Source organism: Gekko japonicus, unplaced genomic scaffold (genome assembly GCF_001447785.1).
Source record: "Gekko japonicus isolate JY-2015 unplaced genomic scaffold, Gekko_japonicus_V1.1 scaffold1305, whole genome shotgun sequence".
In the NCBI taxonomy this organism is placed as follows: domain Eukaryota; kingdom Metazoa; phylum Chordata; class Lepidosauria; order Squamata; family Gekkonidae; genus Gekko; species Gekko japonicus.
This window is the reverse complement of record NW_015170318.1, coordinates 487,394-499,792: the sequence shown is the minus strand read 5'-3', so window position 1 is coordinate 499,792 and position 12,399 is coordinate 487,394. Positions and strand designations below refer to the sequence as shown.

At 49.7% G+C, this 12,399-nt stretch overlaps 1 protein-coding gene across 1 annotated transcript in view; it reads right to left on the bottom strand.

The window, feature by feature from the left end:
- Positions 1 to 12,399, bottom strand: part of LOC107116171 (telomerase protein component 1-like) — an 86,250-nt gene that overhangs the window by 26,725 nt on the left and 47,126 nt on the right. The window contains exons 27-41 of the mRNA XM_015418043.1: positions 11,062 to 11,241; positions 10,317 to 10,409; positions 10,076 to 10,208; positions 9,774 to 9,924; positions 8,306 to 8,445; positions 8,018 to 8,106; positions 7,574 to 7,688; positions 7,227 to 7,452; positions 7,009 to 7,126; positions 6,692 to 6,816; positions 6,184 to 6,283; positions 4,548 to 4,703; positions 4,179 to 4,388; positions 3,197 to 3,350; positions 2,656 to 2,874 (exon numbers count right to left, since the gene is read on the bottom strand). Coding sequence (XP_015273529.1) covers positions 2,656 to 2,874; positions 3,197 to 3,350; positions 4,179 to 4,388; positions 4,548 to 4,703; positions 6,184 to 6,283; positions 6,692 to 6,816; positions 7,009 to 7,126; positions 7,227 to 7,452; positions 7,574 to 7,688; positions 8,018 to 8,106; positions 8,306 to 8,445; positions 9,774 to 9,924; positions 10,076 to 10,208; positions 10,317 to 10,409; positions 11,062 to 11,241 — 2,209 coding nt within the window. The remainder of the gene's footprint in view (positions 1 to 2,655; positions 2,875 to 3,196; positions 3,351 to 4,178; positions 4,389 to 4,547; positions 4,704 to 6,183; positions 6,284 to 6,691; positions 6,817 to 7,008; positions 7,127 to 7,226; positions 7,453 to 7,573; positions 7,689 to 8,017; positions 8,107 to 8,305; positions 8,446 to 9,773; positions 9,925 to 10,075; positions 10,209 to 10,316; positions 10,410 to 11,061; positions 11,242 to 12,399) is intronic.

Sequence of the window (12,399 nt, the reverse complement as noted above, 5' to 3'; positions counted from 1 at the left end):
GAGTAAATAATATTAATTATTTGAAGAATTTAAAGCCATGTAGTTGTTCAAAAGCTGTGTATACTATACATCATTTAATTTAACATCTTTCTGTCTTTACTTTAGAAATTACTTCATATCAATATTACAAAGGTTGACAAATGGTAAATAAATTTAAAATAAATAAATTTAAAGTACCAGACCACCTCACATGTCTCCTGAGTAACCTGTATAAGGGTCAAGAAGCAACAGTTAGAACTGGATTTGGAAAAACGGATTGTTTTAGCATAGGAAAAGGAGTACGACAAGGATGTATATTGTCACCCTGCTTATTTAATTTATATGCTTATAAATTAATATACAGCTCTAGCTATCAGGAAGCTCTTCCTAATGTATATTGTCACCCTGCTTATTTAATTTCTATGCAGAGTACACAATGCAAAATAATGGCCTGGATGAATCACAAACTGGAATAAAGATTGCCGGGAAAAACATCAACAACCTCTGATATGCAGACAATACCACTCTAAGGGCAAAAAGTGAAGAGGACCTAAAGAACCTCTTGCCCAGGGTGAAAGAGGAGGGTGCAAAAGTTGGCTTGAAATTCAACAACTCAACATAAAAAAACTTAAGATCATGGCATCTGGCCCGCTCACTCCTTGGCAAATAGAAGTGGAAATCATAGAAGCAGTGATAGACTTCACGTTCCTGGGATCCAAGATCACTGCAGATGGTGACTGCAGCCATGAAATTAAAAGACACCTGCTTCTTGGGAGGAAAGTGATGGCAAACCTAGACGGCATAATAAAAAGTAGAGAAGCCTGCCAACAAAAGTACATATGGTCAAAGCAATGGTATTCCCAGTAGTAATGCATGGCTGTGAGAATCATAGAGTTGGAAGTGACCTCAAGGGTAATCTAGTTCAATCCCTTGCACAAGGCAGAATATTCACAAATACCTCCCCTTCCACACCCGCAGTGACCACTGTTCCACACCCAGAAGATGGAAAAAAACCTCCAGAATTCCTGGTCAAACTGGCCTGGAGAAAAATTGCTTCCTGACCCCGAAGTGGCAATCAGCATTTCCCTGGGCGTGTAAGAAAGAGCCACAAGAACTAAGCACTGAGGCAACCCTTCCTGCCCTCCTTCTCATGATCTGCCTAAATTCACAGAATCCACATTGCTGTCAGATGGCCATCTAGCCTCTGTTTGAAAACCTCCAAATAAGGAGAGTCCACCACCTCCCGAGGAAGCCTGTTCCACTGAGGAACCACTCTAGTTGTTAGGAAGCGCTTCCTAATGTTTAACCGAAAACTCTCCTGATTTAATTTCCACTCACTGGTTTTGGTCCAACCTTCTGGGGCAACAGAAAACAACTCTGTACCATCCTCTGTATGACAGCCCTTCAAATACTTGAAGATGGTTATCGTATCACCTCTCAGTTGGACCATAAGGAAGGCCAAGCACCAAAGAATAGATGCTTTCAAATCATGGTGCTGGAGAAGACTCTTGAGAGTTCCTTGGACTGCAAGGAGATCAAATCAGTGAATTCTAAAAGAAATCCACCCTGACTGTTCCCTGCAAGGCCAGATACTGAAGTTGAAATACTATGGCAACCAAATGAGAAGGGGGCACTCACTGGAGAAGACCCTGATGCTGGGAATGATTGAAGGTAAAAGAAGAAATGGACGGCAAAGGATGAGATGGAAAGACAGTGTTATTGATGCAACGAACATGAAATTAAGCAAACTCTGGAGGATGGTGGAAGACAGGAGGGCCTGGTGTGATGTGGTCCGTGGGGTCACGAAGAGTCGAACTCGACAACAACAACAAACTGCGAAATACTAGAAACAAAACAAAGGATTAGCATCCTGTCTGACTGTAGTAACCTACATCTTGACTCTCTAAAATCTAATTCACATGTGCTAGCCCCAGGTGAGAGTTAGAACAAAGAGCAACCAACTTTCTAAGCCTCCACCCCCTGGACATCTTCTGATCTATTGATTACCCAATTGGAGAATCCCAAACCTATCTAATTATGTATTTTATCGCTTTGTTGTTAATCGACCTGGCATTGCACAACACCAATGACGGAGAGGGGTTCTCTCTCGGAGCCCCACTGTCAGTCACCCTTGGGATGGGTCTCAGGCTGGAAGGATGCCGAGCCTTTCCATTTCTCCGCATCCTTCCCTTCACATACTGCCGAGAACCACCGCTATACTTACCCCGCCCCAAGAGCACCGGAATAGCATGACCAGATGTTGCCATCACGGGGCGACCTCCACAACATATCAGGTCGCCCACCATTTACAATATTGGCAAGTACAAATAAACACAATCCTCTCTCCAGCAATAACTAACAGTTAACTACCTACTCCTCTAATTTATGCAGTAGCCAAATTGCTCCCTCACAATTTGAATGCCAGTGGCTCACAAAGTGAATTTTTTGCTCACAAGACTCCACAGCTTAGAGGGAGCAACAACTCTTGCTGAGAACTAATTCCTACCGTCCATAGGTAGAACAGGACAAAAAGGAAGATTTCTTGCTTGCCAAGAGGTTCACCTGCCTAGTCGACTTCTTCTGTCATCTGCCATTTCCGACCGAGGTCCCCTGGAGGGGCACCACCTAGAACTCCCCCCACCCCTCCCCAAAACTCTGCCGGAGCTCCTGAGTCACCTGAAGTCGATGCCATCAGGTTCTTGGAGACCGCAAGGCCTGTCACAGCTCCGTCGTGACCCTGAAGCGTACGGAGGCACGAGGGAGGGAGGTCTGAGGTGTTCCAGATGCACAGCGAGCCGCTGTTGCTGCCCCCAACCAGGAAGAGGCTGTCCAACCAAGCCAGGCTGCAGACAGCCACCCCGCTCGCTCCGCAGTGTGTTGGGTCGACGCCAGATCCTGCAAGGGAGAGGGGAAGCCACATGGAAGAAAATACCACCGCTTTAAAGACCAGTCCTCCAGCGAACTGCACCCACACGTAAGCGCCATCAAGTCCCAACAGACATATGATGACCCCAGCAAGGGGCTTCCAAGGCAGGTGAGAAGCAGAGATGGTTTGCCATTGCCTTCCTCTGCAGGGCCTTCCTTGGTGATTTCCCTTCCAGGTACCGACCCTGCGAGATTTGACAAGGTTGGGCTATACCATGTCATTCCACATCCCCGAGCACCTGTACTCCCCCCCCATCTGCTCTCCAAACATGGCGTCTTGCTGGTCACTTACGCCACGGCTGGTGATGGACCCAGACGTCATCGGAGTGGTACCCAACAGCGAGCTGTCTGCCGTCCGGACTGGGGGCCGTGCACAGAGCAGCAGAAAGGGCCGAGGACTGTAAGGTGCTCCAGAGCTGTCCCAAGTGGCCAGTCCAAAGCTGGACCTGCAATGCAGGGCAGGGGGCATTTGTCAGACCAGACCAAAGAATCACTGGCTTGCACACAGATGGGTTTCTGCTGCTGTCCTCGCCTGCAAACTGATGCCCTACTTCACTCTGCCACTCCCTTGCATCTGCTTAATTATAAAAGAATAGAGGTATGGCTTTTTAGCCCCAGATTTGCAGAACTGTGGCTAACAGAACTCTGGATCTATTCTCCTTACTATCTGGCAAGCGTCAAAACTGACATGATGTATCCTAATATGCTGGCTGGTGCTAGGACTGCCAACTGGCCTGGAGAAAAACATCTCCTGTCCCTTCAACAGAGGCTTCATGGAATGCTATCGGCCAGGTGATGTTATTTACTGCAGTCCCATGAAATGGTTCAAGTGTCCATTTCCACACGTGACATACTTAAGTACCATCAAGTTGCAACTGACTTATGGTGACCACCAGCAAAGGGCCATCAAGGCAAGTGAGGAGCAGAGGTGGTCGGTCATCACCTTCCTCTGCAGAGCCTTCCCTGGCGGTCTCCCATTCAAAGTACTGATCCTGCTTAGCTTCTCAGCTCTCAGGAGATCGGGCTATAACAGGCTCAAATGTGCCTTCCATTTTTCCACATATTAAGCTTTTATTAAAAAGGACGTTTCTCTCCAGGACAGCTGGCAACCCTAACTGGTACACCCAGGGCTGGCCCGCTGTATGAAGACCCAAAATGAACCCAAGCAAGGCAAGATTTTTGCTCCTCCTCCTTCCACGGTCTAGGACTCCCGATCCTTTTCTCCTAAGTCCTATGAATCTGGAAGCCGGTTCATTGGCTGTACAAAGCAGTACCTTGCTGTCTTCTCCTGCAGTGATGAGCTTCCCCCCTGGGAGGAACTGAGCGGTGGCGACACAGCCAGAGTGAGCCGTGAAAGTGCACAAGGCGACAGCTTCCCGCCACGACCAGAGACAGACGGTTCCAGCCAGAGACCCGGCTGCCAAAACGTTGCCAGCAGAGGAGAAGGAAATGCAACAGATGGACGCGTCGTGGCCTTTTAACTCCTGCAGAAGATTTGAGTCGAGAAAACGACATGGCTCTATAAGCCTTCTTTGAAAATGACCTGAGAGCCCCCCATTTTGGTTGCCCTCATGTTCACGAGCCCCCAAAGCTCCTCAACTACCCCCACCCCATGCCACTTTGAACCTTCCCCCCTTCCTCACCGAGACCACGCTCATATCATTCACGTCCAGAATGATGACAGTCCTATTCCACCCTCCTGCAGCCACCAGCTGACCCACAGGGTGAAAGGCCGCACAGTTCAAGGGATGTGAGCAGTCTCGCTCACATATCATGTGACCTCGGGCCGACTCCCAGAGCTGAAAAAGGAAATCAGAGACATACATTATTGCTACTATTTATTACTAAGGTCCCACACACCAAACCCCCCCACCTATTGCTAGTAATGGACAAAGCATTCAAATGTGCAATTTGCAAGTTGCCTACTAACCAATCACTAAAATTTTTAGAACTCTGCTTTCTCTAGGCATGTGTTCTTGTTTCCTTAACTGTTTTACACTTCTGCAAACAGGCTGCTGACAGGAGAAGAAGACAGCATTGCGTTTTTACCATTCTGACAAGAATCTTGTTTGCCGCAGACCGGGGGCCAGATGAATCAAATAACCGGCATTGTCAAAGGCCAGATCATGAGGGGATGCTACTCTTATGTGTTCCTGGTTTGAGGGAAACAAGCTTGGGCATTTCAAAGAAAAAAAAACTGGCTTGCCAAAATGCAGGCGACTATGCTTAAGATGTCTGGGGATAACTGAGCAAACACTGTTGATGATCCCTGTTGTACATGCATGTACATACAGCATTTGTCACTTGCAAAATGTTTTGCTGCTATACAACAGTGTTAATAACCCCCTAGGGGTACGGTCATCGTTTTCCATTTTCCCCATGCTACAGGTGGGGAACCTGAGCAGCCTAAATAGCCCAGACTACCCCAATCTTGTCTGAGCTTGGAAGCTAAGCAGGGCTGGCCATGGTTAGGCCTTGGATGGGAAGCTCAGGGTCAGTATGCAGAGGCAGGCAATGGAAAACCACTTCTCAACGTCTCTTGCCTTGAAAACCCCACAATGGGGTCACCATCGGTCAGTTGCAACATGACGGCTCACTTAACCTTTGCCTGGGTCAGTGGTAGGTGACACTGGAATGTGAGTTTCCCAAATTCAGTTCCAATTTAAGATTAGATCAAATGAGAAGCTTGGAATTTGGAGATGAAGGAAGAGGACTCCATGGGCTGTTAAAAGGGACATTACGACTACAAGGCACCCTGAGGAATTCACTGCCACAGGAGGTGGTGGCGGCTACAAGCATGGACAGCTTCAAGAGGGAATCAGATGAACATATGGAGCAGAGGTCTTCTAGTGCCCTGGCCCCACTGATGGACCTCCTGATGGCACCTGGTATTTCTGTTATTTTTTTCAGTCTCCGTAGAGACTGTCAAAAATTGCCAATGCCGACTATATTTCAAGTCGCCATGGCGGGGTATTGGGAAAAGTTTTCAATTAGCAATAATCGCGCCTCGGATTAACCTCATTGGCTACGATACTGCCACTGCGCAAAGGTATTTCTGGCCACTGTGTGACGACAGAGTGTTAGACGGGATGTGCCACTGGCCTGATCCAACATTGGCTTCTCTTATGTTCTTATGAGGTGGCCTCCGGTAACCACTTGATAATGTGAACTTCTTAAAAACTTGACAGGGACGGCTTATGGAGCTTCCTAACCCCTGGAAAACTGGAAGATAACGCAGATCCAGCGAGTCAGAAAAAGGGGTGGAAGAGAGGCCCCTACCTTAATGTAGCCATCCAGGGAGACAGTAGCCAACAGTCGGAGGTCAGGATTGGTGCAGCAGTCTGTAATCTGGGCCTTGTGAGCCTCCATGCCCATGAGCCTGCAAACGGAATGAGAAACCAGTGATCTGAGGCTGCGCCCAGCCAATTTAACGCCATAGCACCTGGGAGGGATGGTATCAAAAGAATTTGAAACCAGAGCCGGGGATCTGAGCTTTCGTGGTCATATATGAATTCAGTTACCTGCCCTGATCCCGGGCTGCCACTTGGAAGAGCAGCAGCTGGCACAGGGATTGGCCAGTCACTGCATCACCAGCATTGGGAGTGCTCAGATCTGGACACTCAGTCAACGTCCAGCCTTATCATTCCAAGGAAGGATGGCGGCCATTTTGTATCTACCCACACCCATGCCTGGTCCCTCAACGTTCCGGTTGGCCTCAGCTGAAAATTGCCTTGTTGCCACTTCCCATTCTGCACAATGGTTTCTGAGCACCATCTAAGGGACCGACCTGCATCCTTCCCTCACGCTCCAGAGCTCCAACCGTCCATCGAAGGTACCGAGGCAGACAGACGTCTCTGACAGGAACACGCAGGCAGAGATTCCATCATAGTTGCTCAGCAAGGATTTCAGTTCCTAAATTGCAGTGCGGGGGTGGGTGGGGGGAGATTGGGGTGAAGGGACATTAGAATTTCCTTCGCGGATCAGCTCAAACATCCATCGCTCTGTTTCCAACAGTGGCAACTGGGGAATATCAAAAGGCCCCGATGCTAAGCAACTCTACTGAGGGGTATTGACAGGTGGCACAAGTCAAACCAACAGTTTTACCTGCTCAGTCTTCATATCGAAGAAGTGGAGGGTTCCCTCAACAGTGCCCACAGCAGCCAGGCTTCCAGAGGGGGAAACTGAGGCACTAGATGGTGTGGCTGGTAGAGGCAGAACGAGGCTGGTGAATATTGGAGGAAGGAAAAATAAACAGATTATACTCTGTAGGAAAGAGGTGTGTGCATAAAATTGTTTCCATGGTGCTACCTTTACAAAGTTACCTCACGTTCTCTTGGGCTTCCTGAGGTTTGTTAATCCACTTCAGGAAATGCCTTCCATTTCCGCACAGCTCAGCCTGGGCTTGCGAACAGAGAGCGGAGGAGTCTGGTTCATTCGCAGCCTGTTGCAGAAGCAGCCAAGGATTCTGGGAAATCAGGTCAATATTCCTTTGCAAGAAGGCACGGAAAGCGTCCACGGTCTCATCGTGTTCCGAGCCAACGGCACCCTCTGTCAGGGTAGAGGTTTGAGGTCAGTGGAGATGGGAGGATGGATTTGGTATGTGGTCTGTCTTGATTAGCTTAAAAGTCAAGTTTAACAAGCAGTTTGGTTTTCGCCCCCTATGACTCACCATAGAGCGCATAGGCTTCTGAGAGGAAGGGGAGGAGGCCCAGCCGGACATGAGCGCTCAGGACTCTCAGGTCAGTCAGGAGAGAAGCCAGAATGTCGAGACAGCCACTTTGGACCTGATGGGGGAAAGAGCTTTACTACAGGGCCCCCTGTCCTGCTTCTTACACACTGTATGGCTCTTCCTACCATGTCAAGTTCAAATCCACATCTGCAAAGAACATCTCTCTGCTCCCAAAGTGCTTTAACCACTTTCCCCTCTGTATCTGTGAAGGATGAGAAACACACCTCTTCCCCCCAGGTTTAAAAAAGCAAGAACTCAGCTGCTCAGGGTGCTGCCAAAAATGCCCCAATATAACACAACCGTCACAGCCATGCATATTCCTAGCCCCCCAGTGAGTGCTACCTTGACCGCCACGGGCATTACTTGTAGTGCTCAGTCACTCACCAGGTGGTAAGGAAGCGCTGTCAAGGATTCTGCCTCACAGTTCCGAAAGCTCCTGGAACCATCGGGGTCGGAGAGTTTCCACCAGTGGGCTGCATGAGAGAAAGCACCGGGACAGCTGCTCTACTGGTGTCAAATACAGCTAGACCTGTCAGTCCGCTGACATTCAGTTTACCCAGCCAATTACGACATGGTTGGATACTCCCATAGGATAGGGCAGGGGTGATGCAGCTTACGTACATACTGTCCTGTCCCCCTCCCCGGACTCCCAAGGCAAGAGCTGGAGATTACCTGCCAAAAGCACATGAGCTGTGCGGTCCAAGCCTGGCTTTTTCAGGTAGCGCCTTTCCACCGCCATCTTCAAAGGGGTGTCATAGAGATGGAGCCGGGAACCGGGATGTTCTGCTGGAGAACCACATGCCCTGAGGAGCCTGTGGGGGAATGGAGACCGAGTGCCCTCAGAGCCAGGAGCCATTCGTCTCAAGCACCGAACGGGATTATGATACATTCCACTTTCATAGTGGGGGACTGCGGTCATGTCCCCGTTGACTCGTAGCAGAACAACTGTCTACTGCCAGTGGGCACTTCCAGCTCCTGTTCAGCTGGATGATGGTGGTGGGAAATGGTGGTGGGAGGGAAGCATCCTGACACGCTGATGCCACGCCCCCTGGACCTGGAAATGTCATCAGCACATCACTGGGGACGCTCTGGCATTTCGTCAATGTAGAGTTTTCTGCAAATGTCAGAGCGTGCCTGGTGCTGATGTCATGTCTGGGCACACAGGGAGTGAGGTCGGTACATGGCTGGTGAGGGGGCCTGCCACCAGTCAGCCCCGTGAATTGTCACTCTTGAGTAAAGCCTACGCAGTCTAGGCCCCTTCCGCCCCTGCTCCAAGCACCATCCTTAAGAGAGTTCAGGAAAGAAGAAGAAGAAGAGAATTGGATTTATACCCTGCCCTTCACTACCCAAAGGAGTCTCAGAGCGGCTTACAAACTCCTTTCCCTCCCCACAACAGACACCCTGTGAGATAGGTGGGGCTGAGAGAGCTCTTGACAGAAACTGCTCTTTTTCAAGAACAGCTGTGCCAGGACTACGGCTTGCCCAAGGTCATCCAGCCAGGGGGTCAAGTGGAGGAGTGGGGAATCAAACCCAGTTCTCCCAGATTAGAGTCCGTGCACTTAACCACTACACCAAACAGGACCAGGGCCTTTTCTGTGGTGGCTCTGGAGTTATACAGACATCTTGCATGGGCACAATCATAAAGGAGTTCTTCCCTAGTCACTTTTCACAGGAGAGCAAGGATTACCTTTTTCTTCCATCAAGCTGGAGACTTTAACAACTACTTCCGTGCAGCTTGATCAAATTACTCCTGCAACAGGTCTTTCATGCTTCCATTTGTTTCTTTATAAACTGCCATGTAAACGTTTTGAGAAGAGGGAGTCTAGAAATATACTGTAAATAAAGTCACCGAGCCAATCTGGATCAGTGAGGGATCGAAGAGTTCATGAAGTGTGGTACTCCCAGGGGGCATGTGCTCTAAAGTCCTTGTGGGGGGCCCCACACACAATTTTAGCAGTAGAAAAGAGCAAGAGTCCAGTAGCACCTTAAAGACTAACCAAAGTTGTGGCAGGGGAGGAGCTTTCATGAGTCGCTGCTCACTTCTTCAGATGTGTGAACCATTCCTTAAACTACCCAAGGGTTGGTTCAAAGAAGGTGGTGAACGAGGCACCACCAGAGAACCCAAAGTAGAACTGCTCACCCCTTCAGGCTCCGGAGGAAGTCGAAGAAGGGCGCCATGGGGTAGCCTCCAGCATGTCTCCCGGCATGAATGGCTTCTCCCAGGCCTATGTCGGCTCCATCCAGCTCTTTCCATGTAGCCAGGATGCCATAGAGATCTCGCTCGGTTAGTCCTGTAACGGGCACAGCGACAAGAATCTTCCAAAGGCCACTCTGGCTACACCCCAAGGGCAACTCATGAGATGCTACGATGCAGCCACCTCTGGTGCAGAGCCAGCCAAACCACAGACTGCACAGTTGAACAGTCCCGTTTGTTCCACTCACCATCCCTGCTGGCCCAGAGAGACACCAAGGCTACGGCGACCAGCTCCGCCCCATGGTCCTGCTCCAGGCACCCCAGCAGGTGCTGCAGCAGCAGAGGGAGAGAGACAGGCAGTTTCTGGATCCTCTCCGAGAGCTGGGGGAGAGGAAGAAAAGGGAAACTGAATATCTAACCCTGCGGGCACCTTGGGAGACGCAGCACTGTACGAGCTGCACTCTCCTCCACCCGCACCGGCCCCCTCACCTTCTCATACAGAGCAAAGAGCCGCAGGTCTTGCGTCAGCAGCATCAGGTACAAAGGCTGCCGGGAGCCACGTTTGAGAAGTATGAGGCGCATCTGGGAGGACAAAAGGGAACATTCTGAACAATTAGAGTATCCCACAAAACAGCCCCTCCAAATCTGTTCCCCCCGCCCCAGATTTTTTCACAATGGGGTCCCTTGCCAAAAGTCATGAGGGAGAGGGTGGACATCCAGAACTCACAGTCTGGACCAGTTTTCCATAGTTTAAACAGAGTCTGCCCTGATGAAGCAGCACCCAAAACTGCATCCTGAATCACACAACCTGACAAGCCCTCTATTTCCTGCTGCTTTGTCTATTTTGGCTGTTGGGAGAGAGTCACCTGCCCGGGTGGCCCTGATGGGGCAGAAAAGAAAGACATAAACTCTGAACATTGACAGAAGTTCTAAAACTTCAACAGTCTACTATAAGCGTCCATGCGCAGCACATCGTGCCCGTCTCCCCATTCAAGCTATGGTGGTTTATATCTGAAGCCACAAGGACTACAGATTTATTTATTATTGATTTACAAAATCTGCATCCTGCCTTTCTGCCCTCCCAAGGGCCACCGAGACACCAAAGCTTGTCCAAAATAAAAGCTAAGAATCTGCAGAAGTTTCCCGTTCCACATTTGTGTGCCACAATCCTGGCCACATGGAATTCTCGTGCAGGGTGTTCCAATAAGTCTCCATAAAAAGCCCCTCTATTTACCTGGTTGTTGAAGGCGGACTCTTCCAGCTTCTTGCCATACAGTGCCAGATCCTTACGGACCATGACCGCCCGATCAGGGGAGTCCAGAGGCCCCAGGGAAACGACAGTCACCTCCTTCCGTCGCTTGAGGGACCTGAGGAGGGACGATTCCTCCGAGACGCTGAGGATGAGGCTGACTCGCTGCAGGGGGGGAGAGAGAATGAATTCCACAGACAGATCTGGGTGGGCACTGCAATGCCCCCTCTAAGCTGTGGAGTCTTGTGAGCAAAAATCCAAGTAAGCGAGCTAGTGGCATTAAAGTTGTGAGCGAGCGATTTGGCTACTGCATAAATCAGTTTGCTTTGGAGCCATCCTTCCCGAGCTAGGACAGAAATGTGTGAGCCAGAGGCTAAAAAAAATGTGAGCTAGCTCACACTAACTCAGCTTAGAGGGAACGCTGGTGGGCAGCAGAACTAAGTTCGAGTCTGGTGGCACCTTTAAGACCAACAGCATTTTCTTCAGGGTATAAGCTTCTGTGTGCAGGCATCTGCCTACACCCAGAATAAAACTTTGTTGGTCTTAAAGGTGCCACTGGACGCCAACTTTGTTCTCACAGACAGACTCACAGCCAGAATGTTGTCTGAGCAGAGCCTTCTGTGGGGGCCACCCCTGCCAAATGGCCAAACCAGCCACGGCCCAGACACAGGCATTCTGAGTTGTGGCTCCCGACTTCTAGGACAGATTGCCCAAGGAGGTCAGGAAGGCTCCCGCTCTCCAGACTTTCTACACACTCAGCAAAACTGAAAAAGTGCAGGAAAAGTGTAGAAAAGGGCAACTAGAATGATAAAAGGGTTGGAACACTTTCCCTATGAAGAATGGTTAAAGCACTTCAGGCTCTTTAGCTTGGAGAAACAACGGCTGAGGAATGACATGATTGAGGTTTATAAGATTATGCATGGGATAGAGCAGGTAGAGAAAGAGGTACTTTTCTCCCTTTCTCACAATACAAGAACTCGTGGGCACTCAATGAAATTGCTGAGCAGTTGGGTTAGAATAGATAAAAAGAAGTACTTCTTCACCCAAAGAGTGATTAACACATGGGATTCACTGCCACAGGAGGTGGCGGCAGCTACAAGCATGGACGGCCTCAAAAGGGAATTAGATAAGCATATGGAGCAGAGGTCCATCAGTGGCTATTAGCCACAAGGTATAGATAGGGGCTCTGGGGCAAGTGATGCTCTGTCTTCTTGGTGCTTGGGGGGGGGGCCAAAACAGTGGGAGGGCTTCTAATGTCCTGGCCCCACTGCTGGACCTCCTGATGGCACTGGTATTTCTGGCCACTGTGTGACACAGAGTGTT